The following is a 21,531-nucleotide window of genomic DNA, read 5'->3' as shown; positions in this document are numbered from 1 at the left end:
GTCTTTGTTAGGCATCTCATAAGGGAATGATTTTTAAATTACTGACTTCTGTGACTTCCAATAAAAAGTCTGCTTTTTTAATTCTGTGTTCTATAGGTTGATGTCCTTAAGGCAACAGCTCTACCCCTACTGAAGAAGTTTGGAATTGATGGTGAAAGTCTGGAAATCAAGGTAAGACAATTTGTTCCTTTTTTTTCTAGCACATGTTGAAACGATACTTTTGCACTGCTTCACAGGACCATATGCTTGCTGCTGGTATCTGTCTCTAGCAGATATCTAGTTGAAGCTACACACATTTCTAAAATTGCCTCTTGTTCTTGGCATATTTTAAATGGCATACCAGGCACACAGTGATTGAAGATGTGGTAGAAGAGAGATGCAAAGGCCGTGGGTAGAGAGGGTGAGGAGAAGGCAGTGACTTTTCTTGGTCTCCAAGATCTTTACAAGCTAAGAAACCCTTTTGCTTTCTTGTTCCTCTTCAGTTCATTTAATTTCTTTTTCCTTCCACTTGCTCTTCCTGCCCTGTGCTTAGGGCTAGTGAGTAACAGAATATTTTGCCTCCTTCACTGGTAGAGGAGCTGGATCTGTGTTTGGGTGATTGAGGTTTGCTTCTGGTTTGGAAAATACAGGAAAGAAACTTGAAGGCTACAGTCTTCACAGGCCCAGTAAATCTGGATGTAGAATAGATTCTTTTTTTTTTTTTTTTAGGTTGGAGAAAGAAACTATAGCCTTTCAAAGTTAAGAATGCTCATTTAAAATGTGTCAAGGCCCTACAGCTGCACTACTAGTCTTTGCTTGCTCTCCCAAGCCTCCCCCACCCCCGGGTGTTTCCACCCTGCCCACGGCACAGGACACCATGTCACCCCCCTAGGACTGTCAGCCCCTGCTCCAGTGACCCCGCAGCGGGGCCAGTCTCCAGCTCCCCACAGCCCTGCCCTGCCTGGCCATGGGCCCCATGAGCCAGACCCACCCATGGGCCCATGTCCCATCCCCATCCTTGTGGACGTTGGCTGGGGCAGTGAGACAGGCTTGGGTTGGCCAGGCCTGTCTGTGGGAATGAGTTCATTTTGGTCCCCCGTATACATACTTAAGCATCAAACACTTCTAGACTTTCTTCAGCAGTGAGGTACGGATTTGCTGGTTAGAGACCAGTCTTAAGCCAAGGTTGCCTTCCTGCTAAAGGTGTTGGTTTTTTGTTTGGTTGGTTTTGTTTTGTTTTCCCTTGAGAAGCCATGCCCTACTGTACTTGAGAGAGGGGAGAAAAAAATAAATCAATATTTGCTTATAGGTTTGGTACAAAATCCATTTCTGCCTTTAGGATGTCTTTTTCTCACCCGTGTTCACATAATAACCCTACTGATAACGTTTTATTATATGTGAAAAAAAAGCTATCATTTTTGAGTGTGTAAGTACATTCTTTGTGCTCTTCACTAACCTGCTTTTCTCCTCCATTATTGTTTCTAGATCAACCGGAGAGGAATGCCTCCTAAAGGGGGTGGAGAGATACTGTTTACTTGCCCAGTGAGAAAGGTCTTGCAGCCTGTTCAGTTCACAGACCCTGGCAAAATCAAGCGCATCAGAGGAACTGCGTATCCTTTTTTTTTTTTTTTTTCTCCATCTTTTAAATGAATTTGCCTTCAAAAAACAAGTCTCCCAACTTGAAGTTGCAGAAGTGCACCCATGTTGCTGGGCATGTATCCAGATAACACAGGGTGACATTACACAGAGGGATCACACAACTAGATTTCAGGACTGTGTCTCAACACTGCTGTGTTCAGAACATTGCTGTTCAAAAAGCATCAGTAGACAAGTAAATAAATTTAAAACTGAACAGCAGGATTTAAAATCTTTTCAATAGCAAGAAAAAGTTAAAATACCTTCTATCACATAATGTAGCAGCACTAAAAGGAATCTTATTTTGTGTGTAAATCCAGTGGTAACAAACGTAGTTTTGTTATGCATTGAATAGGTGGCGTCTTGGCTGTTAATGAGTCTAGCAGAATGTTGGATGGGAGATTAAATTTTAATTCAGTTTACACCTCACTGCACACATGTGAACTTAGTTTTTTGTTGTGTTGAATTTGTTAGAGTTATAACATAATATAACAATTGTTATGTTAGTTAGCTCTTCATCTTCAGTAGTACCATTGGAGATAGAAGTGGAGGAGGTTTTACTTCTGCACAAAGATAAGGGCACAAAATATTGTTGTGGAGTACTCCCTTTTGCAAACAGAACTGCACATCTAGTTAATGTTTTGTTTGGTTTTTTTCTTTATTTTTCTCTGGTGGTTTTTGTATGGTATCTGTCATGAATCTGCTGTCACCGTAGGAAGAAGGCAGAAATCCCTTATAGGCAAGGTATACTGAAGGTTCATGAGCTCCTGCTCTCTCTTGAGCATTGGCCAACTTGTAGTTTGATTTGTGGTTATGAGAGTCCCAAACATGATCTGGCTTTGATTACTCAAAAGGAATGCAGGAATGGGGGCAGATTTCCTGCCAGAGGTGCAGAGTTGCAGCCTGTTCCTCTTTTTACTTTATGGCATACCGTCATACTTGTGTGTGAGAACAGCACGCCTTGACCTCTCTTTCCAGCTGCAGCATTTGGATGCGTGCAGCATTGCCAAGTGAGAGCAATTTTACTGGGTGCACATGCTGTAGAATAATAAAGGAGGCAGCTCAGTGTGCTTTTGGTGGTGTTTGTCATAGTCTTTCCATGAAGAAAGTAATTTCCTTATGCCCCCGTCCACCTCTGTAGTAAGTAGTTCAATCCTCTGTTTCTGTGTGAAGGAGGAAGCAATGATCATGGCTTTAGTGCCGTCTTTCTAAGTTGACATTAATACACAGCGCCATTCTGGGCCACTTTGGCTAGATTTGGTCAATGTATGTGAACTACAGGTTTTTGAACTTCCACTTTCTTTTACGTTTTCCTGGGATTTTTCTCAGGGATACAGGTTTGCCTTTAGTAAGCCTGGTGAGAGGCAGACTCATTTTAGTTTGGCCATTAAGTGTTCTTCAAGCCAGTAGAAAACAAAACATCTGGAAAGATAAGTGCTTTGGTCTCTTGTATGTGTGTTTTTGTCTCTTCAAGATTGAGCAGTTCTGCTTCCTCACAGCTGGGGAGCTTGTGTTGTAGCAACCTTTTATAGTAATCCAAAATACTGAGTGCACCAACTGTGCAGAACGATCAGTTTTCTGATTATTATCTACTGGTTTTGCCCTTAAGGTCTTTAAAGCTTTTGGTTTACCTACTCCACAAGAGCATGTGATAGAAATTTGTAGAAAAGGAAATTCCCTTCTGCCAGCTGGGAGGTTTGAGAGTGTGTTTGTCTGCATTGCTATATGCATGTAGCTGCAGATGGGTGGTTAAATGTGCAGAGCATGAGTCTGCATTATAGTTGGGATGGAATCTGGAGCACAACGTGCTTTGTACATTTGAAGATCTGTCAGGAATGTCACTGAAGCAGCACCTGAGTAAAAGGGCACAAAGGCAGTTCATCTCTTGTGTACTGTGAGGAGGTGGCTTGGGGTGAGCAGGAAGGTGGTAATTTCTTCTTCTGTGGAACCGTTATCTTCAGATGCTGAGTGACTAGAGAACCAGTGAACTTGATAGCCTTACAGCACTGCAAAATATTTGGAGAGAGCAAAGATTATTTTTTTTTTTAGCCTTTTAATTTTTTTTTCTTTTGTTAAAACATTTGTCTTTAATTTCACCTACCCAATTTCTTCCTGATAGAAATAGAGGGGATTTCTTGCTGCTAATTCAGAGGAACTTCACCCATCACCATCTTTTAATAGTAAATGAGGAGCAGAGCACACAGGGCTTCCTCCATCATACGAAAGCACAGGATGACAGAACAGCAATTCAAAATTATTGAAGGGCATTTTTAAGATAGATGTTTACCTAGTCATAATAAGCTGTTCTTCTGCACGTGTTCTGTGTTCCTCACTTCAAGGTATATCAGTAAAAAGACTGTATAAAGCACTTACGCAGATGTGCTTCTCTAAGTACAGGAAAATGGACCAGTGCTCATGAATGGATATATAGGACAAACCCACATTTTCCAAAATGATGCATTGGGACCTCTTGGCCACTTTTGTCAGTCTCTGGTGTAAATTTCTTTTGTGACCACAATTAATTCCTTAACGTGGAAATGTAGCTACTCTGTCAGAGTGTCACCACAGATGGCAAACAGAATGGTGGAATCTGCAAGGAGCATCCTGAATAAATTCCTCCCAGACATTTATATCTACACGGATCATATGAAGGGGGTCAGCTCTGGAAAGTGAGTATCCAGTATTCACAGGGAACAGAAATGTAATCCTGCATTTGTTCATCTGCTAGGGTATTCTGATCTGTAATTTTATTGAGTTTTAGACCATGGTCTTCTATTTTGCTGACTGGAAGTAAATATTCCTCACAGGGAAAAAAGGAACGATTCCCTAGATACATTTGTTTTACTTGTCGTACAGGGATAGAAGTTGTGTGTTTCGTTAAACAAGGAATGTAATAACATCGTTACTGCCACTAAAGGCAACTTGAGTTCTCTTTGGTTTTAAATCTGTTGTTTTGAAGTAAGATTAAGATCAGAAGTGCCATGGTATGTTGTGAAAACTAACATTCAAACTTGACTGTACACCTTCTGATGGAAATGGTAGTATTAAGGACGAGACCAAACTGTTTTAGAAAGTGTTTGAGCTGTGTGGGTTATCTTCTGCTTTACCATTACATAAGTAGCTGAAAGAGTGTCCTTTCATGAGCGAGGACTGAAAAATTGAGACATTAATTTACTGTACTTCCACAGGTTTTGTTTGCCAGCAGAACACAGAAGTGATGGATGTGATTTGGACAATTTTACTGATATCTGTCAGCTTTGTTGTCCTCTTGTCTCATTTCATTGCAGTTGAAAGAGTTCTGGATAACTAATTTGTTTGTCTTCTGTCTGTATGCTCAATTCCAAGCATGCGCATTTTCTTTCACTGTTTCTGCTTTTTGAAATATTACCTTAGAGAAAACTTGTTAGGTTTGCAGGTTTACAAATGTAAAAATTGGTGACTCACTTTTAAGTATTTGTCCTCTTTTCCAATCCTTCATCATATTTAATATCCCAGGTTAGTAAGTCTTGTGGCTCCACACTGTTAACAGTGATCACAATTGCAAAAACTTCTCTGGGAGCTGTGAGGTTTTGGGGTCTTATTTTGGTTTTTATCTGTCTATAAAGTGCAAAAGTCAAATGAATTGGGGCAGCAGCATTACAGTTACTCTTTGCATGGGTAGCCCATGCAGAGGAAAAAATAATAGCATGGGAAGGAACTGAATCCCTCTCCACCTTGCTGGTGCATGTGGCTTTCTGATGCTCCTGTGCTATCACATTCAGCATAAGTATGGTACCAGCATGATTGCAGTATACCTGATACTAACATTGGGCCACGTTGGCAAGGCTTTTTTAATTACCTGGTTCCCACTGCTTGTGTGTGTGTGTGTGTGTGTGTGTGTCTTGGCAGAACAAGGAAGGAAAGCAATATGCCTCATTGTTTCCGATGCTGCCTCTGGTGATGAGTGAGACCAGCAAGGACTACTTCAGCCCATCTGTGCCCAGCCCAAACCAAGTCCTGATTTCAGAATATAAAGTGTTGAACTGTACCCCTTCCACAGTGCCAAAAGCTTCAGGGAATACATTATTTGAGCGTCTTCTGCTACCTATAGTGTCTCTCTTAACAGAAACTTGCCAGTTCTGTTTTGAGCATTTGCAGCAAAAAGTTTGTGCAGATGCTTCCTTATACTGTCTGTATATACGTGAGGCACTGGATTATTTTAATTTTTGTTTAGGCAGATTGCCACATGCTACTGAAAACTAACAAAATCCGCCAGGGGATATAGTTATTAAAGGATACTTTTCCAAAAAATAGCATCTTTGACACTGTTCTTGTTGTGCTGTCTAGATCTCTCTCTCTTTCAGAGGAAGGAAGGGAGAAGAGAAACATCTTTAACATACCTTCTGTGTTGCTCAGCAAGTGCAGACGGTTAAATATGGGTGGGAACCACTGGTATCTTTTCATTCTCGCCCTGCTGAAATGCCTGTGGAGGAACTGTTGTTTTTCTGACACTGGGGGAGTTTGTGTGTATTGGCATTTGGGGGTTGATTTTATGGTTTGTTGATGTTGGTGACATTGCTTACAGTTTTGGGTCAGTGGGACTATTTTAATTAAAAAGTTTGGGTGGTGGAGGCAGCAGGAGTCCAGAACTGTGGGAAGTTAAGTTAACCTTATTTTGAATGGCTGGCTATTGGTGCTCTTCCAGAGCCTATAAATAAGAGGATCTTGTGACCTTTTTTTTCCTTTCTTACAACTTTCTGATTTCTCAGCAAGCTGTACTGAGACATCTGTGACTTTCTTGTAGCAAAAATATTTCTTACCTCTCACAATAGCATTTTGTAGGATCCTAACCTCTGAGGAAAATAGGGTGGGTTTGTTTCTTTCTTCAAATCATGTCTTCAGAATGCTTACACGGTTGTAATGATTTGGATGGTATTGAACTGCAAGTGAAAAGAAGCAATTGGAAATAAAAGTCATGTGTATCAAACTTTTTTTATGCTCCTGCTTGGTGCCATGGCTATAGTCTAATCTTGAGAAATATTCAGTGTTTTTTGCTTCCTGGGGAGCTTCCAGGGAAGGAGCTCGATCCTAAAGAAAGTTAGTTTTGGTTTTGAATGTTGCAGCGAAGATACCTTTGAAATGTTCATCAAGTATGAATTAAATAAAGTGAAAGACACTTTTTTTTAATAGAGGAGGATATTTCTGAGGTTTGGATGTTTTATTCTTTTTTTTTCCTCTTTTCTTTTTTCCTTTTTAAAGAGTTTGTGCCAGGAATAGCCAGCACAGTGGGTTTGGGGCAACTGGTACTGGGTGTAACTCTTAAATACTGTTGTTAATGTTTTTTCCAGGATGAATCAAAAGTATAGAACAGGAAATTGGTCAGCAAGTCCAGATTCCCTGTATCGTCCTATGAGAGGAGCTGTTTGTGACTTGAGGAGGAGGTTGGCTGGGAGTAGTTCTTGGCTCATTGCTCAATTTTTGTTCTTAAATCAAACGCATTCTTCCCCTGTCTTTCAGATCACCAGGTTTTGGGATGTGCCTTACTGCAGAAACCATCAACGGCACCATTCTCAGTGCTGAGCTCGCCTCAAACCCTCAGGGCCAGGGATCACCTGTGCTTCCCGAGGAACTTGGCCAGAATTGTGCTAAGCTGTTGCTTGAGGAGGTCTACAGGGTAAGTGGCGAATATATTTTGTGTGTATAGCTGTAGGGGAAGAACGTAATATCATATTGGTAAAGGAAGAGGTAGTTTGAGGGCACCCTCAGACAGACTCAGATCCAGAGAAATGATCTGATGCTGCCAGTGTCTTCTTCATCCAGGTAAGGAGTGGTTTTGAATGGTTCCATTAACAGTGTAATGAGTTACTAGCCTGTGTTATTTCCCATGTTCAGGAGCTGTTACTATGACTCATAATAGTGGCAAATTTTTCTTTTATTGTTGTGTATCTGCAACAGAATTCAGTTGGCTTCACATGGGCTGTTACTTTTTTTTAATAATTAGTTGGAGGGGTAATAGAGTCATTGCTCTTAAACTAGTAGTTGGAATGGGGCATTATGAGTGGGAGAACATATGAGGAAGAAGAAGGGGGAAAAAAAGGCAGCTAGCCTCAATGGCGGCTGCTTTATGGTGATGATGACAAAGTCAAATGTGCTGATATCTGTTGGTTGTATGAGGAATTGGCTGAACGGTTTGTTGGAAAGAAGCTGGGATAGTGTTTGCGTAGGAATCTTAAGTGCGTCACAGTCTTCGGCAGCATCATTTTTTTTTTGGTATTAAAATGTTTTTCATTTGTGATGAGACTTCCAGTGGATAACCATCTTTCAGTCTTACAAATGATTTGGCAATTAGCATCATATTAAATAATTTCTGATTTAATAAAGAACCTACCTCCTTTTGTTGTGTATCTCCACAAATGTTAAAATTAAGTAGCTGTTAGTATTGACAAAACACATCTGGCCTTTAGGAGGTAGTCATCTACAAATTGTACTCACTCTTTTAAAAGAAGTAATTGCTCTGAACTGGAATAACCTGATAGGACTTTGCAAAGTATTAAAAATGCCATTAATGAGATTCTGTATTAGGTAATGTAGTCAATTATAAAAATACCCCTTAGCCTCATAAATCACATCCATGCCTGTAGGAGATTGCTCATCTGTGCCCATGTTATCTTTTCTTTTCCCTGCTGCAAACCCTTCATCTGTCTGAATTACCAACTTGCCCACTTGTTCCGGTCTTCCATTAATGTTTTGGTTTTGTGTATTCAGTATATGCACCGTGTTGCCAGAGGACTTTACCTTTCTAGCCCAGGGTTCTTATATCATAGAAACCCCACAAACAAATATTCTTCCTGGCTACAGTCCAGATCCCTTGCATTTGAAAGTCCAGCATGCATGGAGCATGTAGTCACAACAAGTGACTGAAACATCTGTCTGTTCCTACAATTATGTAGTGACAGGTAGCTATTTTTATTTGAAGGGTGAATTGTAAAATCTTTCAGCCCTGTCCCTCCTCCCCCTCCAAAAAAAAAACCCCAAACAAAACAAAACACCAACCTAAAATTTGGTACATTTGCTTCTTTGTGTAAGCCTCTTGGAAAACATCTTCCGGTAGTCAGATGATTTGAAGCATGAAAAATCCAATTTCCACATACTTTTATCAGCAGCAACAGGTATTTTTTTTCCTTTGAAAACCGTCCAGCACTTGACAGATTGAAACTAGTGAGGGAATTTGTCCAGATATTATACTTTCTTCAGAGTCAGATTTCAGAGAGCTTCCAAAATAGAGAAGGCCAGAAAGACCTGAACCAGGTGATTTTCTGCTTTAGTGTACTGCAGCCGTTTGAATGTGATGAGTCAAATTCTGTGAAGTACCAGGACAGTGAGGATCTCGGGACAACAGAAAAAAAGTGTTTGAGGAGGAAACAGGGTCAGGGAAGTCTTTGAATGATAAAGTGATAGGCTATGAGGTTTCAATGTCTTGGAAGATCAGATTCTGAGTGAGTGAGGTTGTTAGTTGTGGCCTGCTATGGTACCGCTGGTGCTCCTGGACGGCTCTTTTTTATGTGTAGGCCACTTCAGTCCAAGAGTGACTGACAAGTGCTGAGCAGTGTACGGACTGCTTGTGGTCCTCCACTGCAGCAGCTCACGGTGGAAAAGTTCTTGTTTGTTAGCATTTTGGGCTATTGTGCTGCTTATCCACAGGAGTGCTCAGTCCTCGTTTGATGTTCATGAATTCCCGGCTCCCTCTGTCATAGGCAATACGGTGGGTTTTGTTCTGTAGTTTTCAGAAGGCACGCTTGAATTTATGTATGACACACATGCTCACACAGTGCTGGCCAGGAATTTGGAAAGATGGGCTTTCTCATTGATTTTGTTTTGTTTTGTTTCTTTTGAGCTTAGGTCAGTTTGACCTAGTGTTGACCCCAGAGAGGATATAAAAACATGTTGCAAAGCATGCAATGTTTGTTTAGTTTGAAGACACTATTTTTTTTTTAGTTTCTTTGCCTAGGTAAGATGTCTAGTGAAGCAGTAAAAATTTGGGAAGGCTGTGCATGGAGCAAGAATAGGTTGCTCTGAAGAGGCACTCGTTAAGTCCCACTCTCTTTACACCAGCTACTCATTGAATACAGGGCTCAAGGAAGAATTTCTCTCCCCGTGTTTAGATCCTTTCTTTAGGAGATTGTTTCTCGAACTGTGTCTTTGCCTGTAGGTACAGTGCGGCAGGAGCCAGGGAGGGTTGACCAGAAAAGGGCATCCTGGGAGCATTGGAGATAATTCTCTGTAGCAGGGTTTTAGCTGTCGGGGTCACCCACAAATCTGCTGGAGTTCATTACTGTTTAAAGGGGCCCAGGGACATCTCTTAAAGTGCTTGCTTAATGCTTGCTATTATGTGAACTTTACCACCTAGGAAATCAAAAGATTTGAGTCTTGCTATGTTAAGTGCTAAATGGTCCCTTTTACTAAGCCTTCAAAAAGAAATGAAAGAGATCGTATAATTCTTGGAATCAGTGGAGCTTTTTTTGTGTACATTTGTTGATGGAAAGATGTCAGAGCTAATTGACTAATTATAAGTGGCACAGTGCTAATTACAGTGGCCCTGAAAGAGGGGGCATGGAGTGACTGGCTAACATTGTCTTTACAAATCCATGTGCAGTTCTTACCTAAGGTTAATTGTAGAAGTCCGATAAGGATTTTCCTGTTGTCTTTGAAAGGCATTGGTTATGGAAGCTTTATATAGCAGGTGATGGGCAGAATGGAAAGGCCTGGAAGAACTGGAAAAGGATTGAATGTTTATATTCCCTGTGATCATGAAAAATAGGGGAGGACGCAATACCTATTTAACGCTGAGTTCTTTAATGAAGAAAGGTTGAGTTGTTATGGGGGCTTGGAGGGGCAGGAGGGGTAAGGCTGTTTATTTAACTAGAGCTAAAATGAGTGAATTGTTTCACTGAGGGCTTAATTTTCAAGATGGCCTTACTTCAGTTTGACAAGGCTCTGCTCCATTCTTCGGGGCGGGGGGGAACCCAACCAAACAAAAACCAAAACCCTCTACAATTTATGTAACAAATTACTGAGGCATGCACATATGTACTGCACAGGTAAGGGAAGAAATTGTGTGTATGCCAAAATATAACCAAGATTAAATCAAAGCTGGGGTCAAGCTCGGAAGAAGAATCCTCTTCAAAACACTGTTGTCCAATACCCAGAGTTGTGATATTTGTATGTGCATGTCAACTGTGGTATTTATGTAACAACATTTCAAAATGGATGGGATTTTAAGTGATCTGTGTCTTCAGTTGTCACATCCAGCTGGATCTGGCTCTGTTGTCAGTGGAAACAATAATGGAGAAACTGCCATAAACTGAATTAACATGGACTAGAAGCTGTACCCTAAGTTGGTAACGAGTGCCAGCTGTTTTGGAACAAATGTCAGTACTTTGGCTGTGACTTTGCCCATCCCGTTTCTCTTGGGAGGGTTGTTTTTGATTTCTGACTCTTGAGTAAGCAGCAGGTGGATGGAGAGAAAGAAGTTGACCTCCTTGGGAGCAGCATGTCCTTCATTTGGCACAAGTTACTGTTCTTGCCATCATTAGATTACAAGCAAATCACTTAATTTCCCTGTCTGGCAACTGCCTATGTGGGAATGAGCATAACAGCGCATTGCTAATGCACAACAATAGTGGGAACGACTGACTCAAGAGAGCTTATGTAAGCAGCTAGGACGTGATGGATGCATCATGTTTTGCTATATTGTTTAGGACATGGTTGTCTCCATGCTGATTGAAGCTTTTGTATAAATTTGGTCATAAAAACAGATTTATAATGTTTTCAGCTTTAGAAAACAAAAACAAGCTCAGAAAATGTAAAGTTTTCATCCCAGTGATAAAGAGCATTTTGAATTATTAACCAAACTTACAAATACAGAAAGTCCTGTGTCAGGAATATTCCTTACCAAACTCTCATCTGCTTCTTCTACATGTTTCAGATTGGCAAGTACAGTGGTCAGGGCTGTGGCTCTAGATCACACCAGCAAATTCTGCAGGTACCCTGTTCGCTCAAGATAAAGCACCATTTTTATCAGTCCCATAGATGTCATTAGGTTGAGTGCATGAGCTTCACTTTGGTATGACAGGTTCACGCAGCGAAAAGGGCAAGGGCTGCTGCAAGAGCATGTTGCTCAGAGTTAGGTCATGGTGGTGAACATAATGAAGATGCTTCCTTCATTGTGGGGTATCATTTGTTGCATGAAGTGCAGCGGCTTTTTTCCGAAGACCATAGCTGAGACTTGTCACACTGAAGCAAGGCCTTCTTGAAAACTAAACCTTGGAAAATTAAACCTCCTTGGAAAGGTCCTCCTTTCTGCCCTCTCGCTAAGTAAATGTGCTGAGGTTGTCACATCATTGCGTTTTCTTCATCTATGTAGTCCAGAATTTATTTTGCCCCTCCTTTGCCTTTTTGGATGGTGTTGTCTCTTAAAATGATGTTACTCCTTGCCCACAAAGGCAACTGTCAGTTTACCTCATTAGAGAATTTAGTTTTAAAAGGATGAATTTTTAGTTTTGCTCTCTCCAGAGAGCCTGTTCAGAGGGCTTAGCATTAGGCCTGATCCAGCAGAAAATGGTTCACAGATTTCATGTGGCTGTGGATCAGGATGAATATGAGGACAGTCCGAAACAATGTCATGCCAGATACTTTTTCTGTTTTCCATGTGTTTGCATAGTAATAGTTGGTAAATTCTCCCTACAGCAGTCTTGACTGAAAGTATCTATTTTAATTTACGTTCAAGATTTGTAAACAAAGAAAGCCTTCCAGTTCTAATTTACGTATGCATCATAGTTAACACCTTCCACATGGAAAACAATTTACCATGCGTATATGACTTACTATAGTCAAATATGTACAAGAGTGTGTGTAGTTCTATGTCATTTTATGCATGGCTCTTTCACATAGCAATAAAAAACATCGTCTCATTTTAAATATGGGGGAAAAATGTTCTACAAAGGTAAAACCACAAAAGTTAGTAGCAAGGGCTTAGGTGGATGTGTGTGAAACAACTTTTAACTTGCTCTTTTGCATCTGCTAATGCTGAACTATTTGTCTGAATGTAACTTTATAGTTATCATAAAGCGCTGCAATTCACGGTATCTTGAAATGCACGTGAACTGTAATTAATAGCTATTTTCAATTTAGTGCAAAGAAATTCTTCAGTGCTTACATTCTGTGATCTTAGATGAGAACACATTGGGAGAGATGGGATCTTTAATGTGACCTCGTTACTGGATTTTGTTTTAGTTCTGTTCCTTTCCCAGCCTGCCATGTGAAATTAATTTGTCATTGTTACAAAATCTAGATTTTTATCTTTTTGGCCCTTGGAAATTGGGAGCAGTAATTCAGCCTTTTAAGCGTATCTTTCTCCTTCATTACTCTCCTCCCATCCCAATTTCTGGTTTGTACAGAGATTAATTATTAAAACGTTGTGGTTTGCAGGGAGGCTGTGTGGATTCAACAAATCAGAGCCTTGCTCTGCTCCTCATGACCCTTGGACAGCGGGATGTTTCCAAAGTCCTGTTAGGACCTCTGTCTCCATACACGTAAGTTTTGTTCAGTTTAACTACCCAGTCTTGTTTAATTCGCTACTTTTATTGCATAGCTATTTTCTGTATATGGAAGACTTTGCCTGTGGCTAGAATAGAACAACTTGCACCCATCTTCAAATGAGACAGGTAGTGTAAGTTACCTGGTGTTTATTTCTGCACATTAGAAGATGGTTCCCTTACTGTTCTGTATTGTTCCTGGTTCTGAGAATTGCAGAGATGAGGTTTGTTGTTGGTTCTTGGTCTCGGATTATATGTGTACATCAGTTTTCTTTTTGTTGCCTAGCATACGCTACCATGTTTTCCTAGTGATCTCCCAGTAGCTGTGGCATTAAATGGCGTGTTTCAAATGGCTAGCCAAATGCTAAAGCTGTGATTGTCCACAGGAAACAGCTTAAGAGTTGCACATGGAGCTATGTGCAACCCCAAAGCTTTAGCCCTATCGGGCAGGGGACTTCAGTCTGAATTTTTATTAAAGCTTTGGCTGTGGCTGGTAGTGGTTCAGAGCATAGAAAAAGACTAAATTTCTTACATTGCTAGTTGCAACAGACAGCTTAGGGGAAGGGCATCCAGTATCAAAAATTTCATTTACTCTATCAGACTGAAAACTGATTGACTAGATCACAGTTATTCCTAGAGACTGAGCAGCTCTCCTTTAATCAAATGGAGGGAGGGTTGTTTATCTGACAATGGCATCAAATAATAAGAATATGAACTGTCCTTTTTCGGTTATCATGGTACCGGTGCTGTATACGTGAAAGGTACAGTACTGTGATAACTGAAGAATGGTGGTGCCATCACATGAGAGCTAGAAATTGCCTAACTGCTATTCTCAACCCCTGATATCTTGGAAACAACATTCATCAGGTTTTGAGGGGAAGACAGGGAAGCCTCCCATTGCACAGAGGTAAAGTAATCCCCTGTAAAGTAAGTATCCATGCGAAAGGCTTACGAAGAGTAGATATCAGTGTTTGAAGTACACAGTTAAGCATGTGAAACAAACCAATCACTTGTCATTTCATTCTCCAGTCTTTTTTGCTTTTTTTTTGCTTTTTTTTTTGATGCTGTGAAAGTCATGCAAGCGCACTAGTTTATTTTGTAAGCAGGCTGATTTCATATGGGTGGGTTGTCACTTCTTCCAAGCTAGGAGTGTGAGGCAGAGATGAAGGTCAGAAGCAGACATCCTGAAGCAGCGTTGTGTCACATGAGATCATAAAATCTCTGATTCTGTGAGAATCTGTGACTCATCAGTCCTATGAGGACCTACTCAGAGATCATGCAGCTCTGTCTGCAGCACCCCTGTGTGTGCCCTCACTAAGGCAGCGCTTATGAGCCTGGGAAATGTGGCTCCAGAGCAACTCATCGGATGTGCAGGCTTTTGAAGTAAATTGCAGCACTGTCATGTTCCACTTCGTTGTCCCTTCTTTCCTCTCTTGGGGATGTGATATTTCTGCATTTAACACTTTCTACCCTGCAGAATCCAAAGCTATTTATAAGCCGTGTTACACTAGATTGCCTTCCCTGCCTAGCACAGCGTAGCGTGAATTTGACAGTTCAGCTGGTGGGTGAGAGCACGGCGTGGGGGCATGGTGCTTTGGAACACATCCATCAGAATGAGGAAACCTCTGCCAGATTTATGTATTTCCACGGGAGATGCCCTTTGCCCCAGCTAATGGCATGGGAGGGAGAGGGGTGGGCAGGCAACACCACCAGCGGGGCAGTCCTGAGTGGCACTGGGGACACCAGTCCCGAAAAGACCTCTCGGCCTGCGGCCGTCTGGGTTTCCTCCTCTCGGCTCACGCTCCAGATTTCACAGAAATAGGCGCCCCTCTGTGAAGCTGAGCTTAAAATCAAATGGAGAGTGCTGGCTGTGTTGCCACCTCGCAGAGACCAGTCTTGTGGGACAGGCTAGTCTGCATGCGGGTGCATTGGCCCGGGCCAAGGGGTGCCTGAAGGAGAGCAACGGGGCAGCTCCAGGGCCTTCAAGGGGGGGCCGGGGCCGGGCGCGGCCCCTGAGCCGGGGCTGCCTCGGGCAGGGCGCCGCTTTCGGTCTTTCCCCGAGCCCTGCCCGGGGTAGGCGTGACCGTCCCCGCCCGCACCCAGCCCCTCGGCCTGCCTCTCTCCGCCGCGCAGCCTGCCCGCTGCCCGTGGGGCCGGGGCCTCCCCGCGGCGCGGCGGCCCCTGGCGGCCCGCGCGTCCGGGCGGTGGCCGCAGGCCGCGCCCAGCAGCTGCAGGTCAGGCCTGGCCCCCCCGGCTGCCCCCGGGCAACGGCGTGGGGAGGCCGCCGGCGGGACGCTGGGGAGCGGCACTGGGGCCGCCGGCGCTGGCGGGCCGGGCCATGCCCTGCGCTGTTCTCGGGGTGGTCGAACCACGAGGGCGCCGCTGGTGCGCAGGTCTTCCCTCGCACGGGTCCGAGAGCTGGCCGCTTCGCCCTGACAGCGAGCTAAGACGTGTGAAGTGGTTGTGTACCTGTTGGTGTTGCCTAGCAGGCTTCCGCGAAAAGACAGCACTTTGATAAACATACTTTTTACTCTTTTGTTTGTTTGTTTTTGGTAGTACAAGGGGTTTTTATTTGAAAGTGGCTGGCCCTGAGGAAAACCTCCAGTGTGGCTCACGTAGCTGTCCCTGGGCCTAAGGAACAGTGTTCAGCTCTGCCTTGTTCTTGCCTGAACACACAGTCTAAATTTCCAGCAAAATAAAACTTCTCTGTGCCTCTTGCCCCTCCCTCAGTCCTCCAGTCTGTACGTGTATGTTTGGTGCAGCCTCCACTATTATTTGAGGTGGAAGCCTTTCCACGCGTGACCCATATCAGCCTCAAGCTAATACAAACCCGCTTTCTGCTGCACTTCTGTGACATACCCCTGCCTTTCCCCCCTCTTGTTTTCCTGTTTCCAGGGCTCTTACCATTTGTGCTTCTACTACTGCAAGACGGAGCTGGCCTCTTGCTGCTCCCAAATTCTCCCCTGATGTCCCCCGGCAGCCTCCCCTTCTCTCCCACTCCCGTGGGCCTTTCCTGTGTACCTGGGGGCTGTGACAAAGCCCTCTTGCTTTTTCTCACTCTGCCTTTATTTAAAAGGGAGAAGAGGTAGAGAAGCACAGTAGTCCACGTATGTGCAGAGAGAGGTACGGACTGAACTGATTCCACCAACATGTTGCAGAGTTTGCTGATCAGCTTTTAGGATTTTTCCCTGAGCCTCCAGCTCCATGCTGCCTCTGGCATTTGTATAGTTTATTCTGTGCCCTCCTTGCAGTTCAGCACACCACTCCTGCTGTTTTGGGCTTGTCTGCTTTCTTGTCACACTGCCAGAGCTCTGGGAGAGGACCCAGCTAAGGAGGAGGCTGGTACAGAGCTTGTTGCCTGTCAGTTTCACTGAAGCATTTGTGCCAGCGTATGCCCATTTGCCTATTATAGCAGCAACCAGAAACCTTGCTGTTGGGGAGGCATGGAAGAAAAGGCACTTTTCAGTTCGTTCTTTCAACTGCTAATCCATTTGAGAGATGAGAGAGCTGGTGTCTGTGCTGAGGCCAGTTACCAGCCCAGGAAGGTGAGGTAGAAAGGTGTACATAGCATGGGGACCCGCGTGCCCACATTCACCCTGTAGAGATATTCAGCTGACTGCCCCAGAGACAGCTCTCAGATCTTGCTAAGCACAGACCAGCGTAGGTAACAGCAGCCTCTCTTTGTCTGGCTCCTGCTGTTTCCCTCCTCTCCCCATGCACGTACCTGAGCGCAGGAGCAGCAGCATGCCCAGCTGAAGTGGATAAGGCAATTCTTGCTCCTGCAACTGTCGTCGTGCTTTTTCACAATTTCTGTGAATAGGAGCTGCCAAGAGGCTTTCAGAGGCCTCATGATGTTGCAGTAGGGACAGTCCTATCTTCTTGGTCTCCTCCTTCCCATTTTGTGGCTACTTTGTCTTGATTTGGTGTAGTCATGTAAGTGTGATTAGCTTGCGATTATGCTCTCAGCATGCAGAGCAGAGGCTTTTTCCAGATTGGCAGCCAAACAAATGTGCGGACTGGATGTGCACATGCCCTTTCTTTAAAGGTTAAACTTAACCTACAAAGGGCACATACCAATTGCTGCAGGAGATGAAACCTTAGTTCAAGACTGCAGACTTGGTTTTGGCTATGACTGGAAGAGACAAGACTCCTGTCAGGAGCAATTACCAATTTTGTATATATTTGTATATATATTTGTAGCCTTTTGGTGTAATTGCTCATTCCCTGTTTTGGGAAAGCCAATAGGAGTGTTTTCTTGGCTGTTTTCGTATTTGTTCTTTTTTTTTTCTTTTTCACACTTGTCAGTAGTTTTTCCTGTCACTCACTCTCCAGTCAGTGTGTGTTTAGGAGCATGGTGTCTGTTTAGTCTCTTTGTGCCGCTCATTCTAAAATGATGAAAGGAAAATTACCTTTTTTTTTTCCTGAAAATGAGAAAACAGGAAGAATTCTGAGTCGGAGTGTGATTCTAACAAAACAGTTACCTAAGAAGTAGACAAGTTAGTAATACAAATCAAACACATGTTTTAGATCTGAGGTCTCTCTTCTTAAAGTATACACCCAAGGCCAACCTTTTGGCTATCCCTCTTTACCTTTTATTTCTGCTTTAAACATTGGGGGGGAGGGGAGGAGTACCACAGGTTGGTATGGGGCTCATATGGCCCTGATGGAGACTAAGTGACCCTGCCTGGCTACATCTCTTCTTTTTCCTTTCTTTTTTATTCCCTCACCATTTTGTCTTGCTATGTTACCAGGCATTCCTTCTCCCTCTGCTCATACAGAGAGTGCAGTGGTTTCAGTAGGGGTCACTAGCCACTTCTACAACACAAGTGAGAACAATGTTTGGAGGCTGTAGGCTTGTTTCTCTGTACTAAACAATATTTTCATGTTCTATCCATTGTGCTTATTGCTGGAATCAGCATTAGCACATACTGCTAATGGGCTTTCTGTTTTGTTTCTTAACCTCTGTTGTTTTCTCTCCCTCAGAATTGAGTTTCTGCGACACCTGAGAAGCTTCTTCCAGATCATGTTTAAAATTGAAACAAAGACCCCTGAGGAAGAGCACGTGGGCGGGGAGAAGGTCTTAATGACCTGTGTTGGCATTGGATTTTCCAACCTTAGCAAAACTATAAGATAAGAAACATCTGCAGACTTCATGAAGTGCGGTGGCAGAAAATATTGCAAAGATCTGATAAAACCCGCCTTTCCCTGTGCTTATTCTGGCACAGGGAAACCAGTGACAATTTCAGTGCAGAGATACCCAAGCTTGCTGCATGTAAACGATAAAGCTGACTCTAGGCTATTTAGGCTTGTGCTGTTAACAAATGCAATGCCAGTATTCTGTGCTGCATGGAATGGCTGGCTGGAGTCTCAGCTGGCTTGGGACTCTTTGCACTGTGTTCCACTGCAGGGGACACAAGTGCCTCATGTCCCTGTGCCCTCAAGCCTTAATGCAGTGGGTGCTCTAGTTTTGTGTATCTACGGACTTCACTCTTAGCTTTTTCTGAAAGGTTTAGATAGAGAGGGTAAACAAGATTGACCAAAACGAGCTTTGCAGTGCAAAACAAATGATGACAACAGAAACATTAGATTCTTGAGGTAATTGCAGAGACACTATTGGCATGGAAATAAAAGTAAAGATGTGACAATAATTTTTTGTTTATACATTGCACGTGTATAGAATTTGTCAAATGCTTCACTCCTGCTTACGTTGACTAAATTACAGTTTCACAGGAAGAAAGAAATACCTGTCTTTTAATGTTCTTTAACGTTAGAACATTGCAGAAGAGATCACAGCCCATACTGACTTGGTTTAGCCTCCTCTGCAAAGGTGGGCATAGGAGGAGAAACCTCCTTGACAGTTTTTGACTTACCGCATGTATTCTTTTTAGGGGTTTTTTTGGTATGCCACACACTGAAGTTCACAATTAGTTGTGAAAGGTAGCAAAAAAAGCTGTAGGCTTTGAAGGAGAAAAAGTTACTCAGTTATGCCATCACATTCTGTGTAGCTGCTCCCTTCTGAAAGAGGGGATAATGGTGTATGGGCACTGCTTGGACTGACAGGTACAAAAAGTTTCTACTGGGATATAAATATTTACCCAGGCAAACCTGCTGAAGTTAATGCTGAGCTCCTGACACAAGGAAAGAAATTTATACTTGACTTCAGACTACACTCATTGTGTCTGGAGTAAAATAAAACCATGTCAAAAGCTGGTATATATAGAGAGCAAATAATAGTGACTGTGTTATAATGGTCTTACAAACTTTATCTGATGCCACTGTAAAGTGGGCATTACCTCTGTAATATGAAAAAATGTATATTGGACCCAAAAGGACTTTGACAAAAAGTTAGGTATTTGATTAGTGTTTTATTAACTATTGCAGGCTGTGTGAGTCATTTTTGTACTGTACTTTGTTCGTGTTGCAATCTGTCTAAACATGTTTTGGAAAAATAAAGTATTTTTTCCTAAATAAGGTTTTATTTCCCTTTAAAACAAAACAAACAACAACAACAAAAACCCCAAAAACCTTTTCCCCAGCCCTGTAAGATGGCACTTCAAAAGATAAATGGCTCTTACGAACTGATACGTCAAAAGAACAGCTTTGAGAGTTGCCAGGGTGGGAGGAAGGGAGAGGGCGAGGCCCTTCTTATAATTTACTAGCTTTCCAAAATTTGATTTGCAGTTAAGGGAACCCTAAATAAAACAGTAGAATGTGAAATGAAATTCTTCGACTATATTTTTTAAATTTCAAGTTATATCAGGAAAAAGTATGTGGGCAAGGAAGAATTTACCTTGCTTCCCTCTGTCACCAATGCAATGAAAAAGCTAAAAACCCCGAATTAAAATTACCCTTAATACAGGGAGCCACTGATTCAAATGGTGCAAGGTGAGATTAATAGCCACTAGAATAAAAATACAAAGCTTACACTAATTAAAGATACAAGTTTGTAGCACAGCTCAGATTTCCAAAATTGGCCTAAGTAAAAATTCTGAAGTATTGGTACAACTTCAAAAATAAAAAACTTTATTATCTTTAAAGTTTTAAAGCTCTTGACTTTGAAGCTGTGACAGATTTTCCAAACATTGCGGTTGTACCAAACATAGAAAAGCCAATGTGTTGCTCAGGTAGGAGATTCTTTAGCAATAGAGTAATTATGTCATAAAATTACCTGTGTTTAACTAAACCTCAGCATAAACGTTAGACTGCTAACCCTTAAGCCCTGCTGCAAATTGCATAGCTCTACAGCACAATGCTTGCTGTGACTCAGAATTGCTTGTTGCCTTGCAGAGAAAAACACGTATATATGAAAGGAATATGTTTTTCCAGAATAAGCAGTCTCTGGAGAAACAGGAACAATTCCAGAGGAGGTTTTAGGTAAGAGCTTTCTTAAAATTGACCTTTACATTCTGTGAAAAGTACTTATTAGGAGGAAATCCTGCAGATAAAAGCTGTTTGCTTATTGGCAGAAGAGCAATTAACACCTGTTTTGGTGGACTAATCCCACAAGCAGTAAGATACTTCAATTTTAGAGCTGGACAGAGGAAATTAATTTTTGGTGAAGAAATTTCATACTCTCTGTAGCCACAGACTTTATGGTAAGGGTGCTAGTTATTAGGATATGCATCTTTCCTCTCAATTCAATCATGGCAGATTGAATACTCAGATGACTCAAATTTGAACTGATTAGCTGTGTGTGAATAATCCTGTACTCTTCTGAGCTATCCATCAGCAATTTAGTTAATCCCTTTGGGTGAACAACTCTGATACCCTTCTGCTGTGATTGGAAACTTTTCTGCTTACAGAAAGCTTTAAGGCTGGACCATAAGGAGGTACAGGTGTGGGAGGGGACTAATAACAGAAGTATTTTGTAATGTGCCTTTTAATTGCAATAGTTTTAACATACGGGGAGAGCGTGAAGAATGCATAGAAAAGTGGTTTGGGGGAGAACTAATCAGAACACCTCATTAAATGGAGAATCTCTTCCTTCAAACTCGCCTAACAGGAAAGGCTGTTACAGCGGCGGTGTGAAAAGCGTTTGCAAAATGTGCCTTTACCTTGCATCTGCTTCCGCTTTTCTAATACCTGTTGTCAAACTCTCTTCCATTGCTATGCTATGATGGTAGCTTGACTCCACCTTCTGTGGTTACATCAGAAAATTCATGTTAACTTGCTGTAGGACAGGTTCTGGAGCAGTAGAGATTACGCTGAAGGTGAAATTGCTTCAGTCCAAGCCAGCGCACTTCACTTGAAGGCATATGACTAGAAGCCAGTGCACTAACTGTCTGGGGAAGCACAGAGAAGGTAAGTTAGCTAGGCCAAAACAGTAAGTACATGGCTGTCTTGG

The 21,531-nt window shown here is 42.4% G+C and overlaps 1 protein-coding gene across 4 annotated transcripts in view; it reads left to right on the top strand.

Moving 5' to 3' along the window:
* RCL1 (RNA terminal phosphate cyclase like 1) overlaps positions 1 to 21,531 on the top strand; it is a 33,074-nt gene that overhangs the window by 9,433 nt on the left and 2,110 nt on the right. The window contains exons 4-11 of one of the 4 annotated variants that reach the window (XR_015701068.1): positions 97 to 171; positions 1,465 to 1,589; positions 4,158 to 4,283; positions 7,111 to 7,267; positions 13,081 to 13,184; positions 18,171 to 19,014; positions 20,475 to 20,561; positions 21,369 to 21,488. Coding sequence is in view for 2 of the 4 variants with exons in the window: in XM_087742369.1 (XP_087598495.1) it covers positions 97 to 171; positions 1,465 to 1,589; positions 4,158 to 4,283; positions 7,111 to 7,267; positions 13,081 to 13,184; positions 18,171 to 18,321 (738 nt within the window). In the remaining 2 variants the exon portion in view is untranslated. The other 3 variants (XR_015701067.1, XM_087742370.1, XM_087742369.1) reach the window with 3 other exon arrangements.

This window comes from Nipponia nippon, unplaced genomic scaffold (genome assembly GCF_047370975.1).
Source record: "Nipponia nippon isolate SJK-2023a ecotype South Korea unplaced genomic scaffold, ASM4737097v1 scaffold_8, whole genome shotgun sequence".
In the NCBI taxonomy this organism is placed as follows: domain Eukaryota; kingdom Metazoa; phylum Chordata; class Aves; order Pelecaniformes; family Threskiornithidae; genus Nipponia; species Nipponia nippon.
This window is presented reverse-complemented; position numbering and strand designations above follow the sequence as displayed.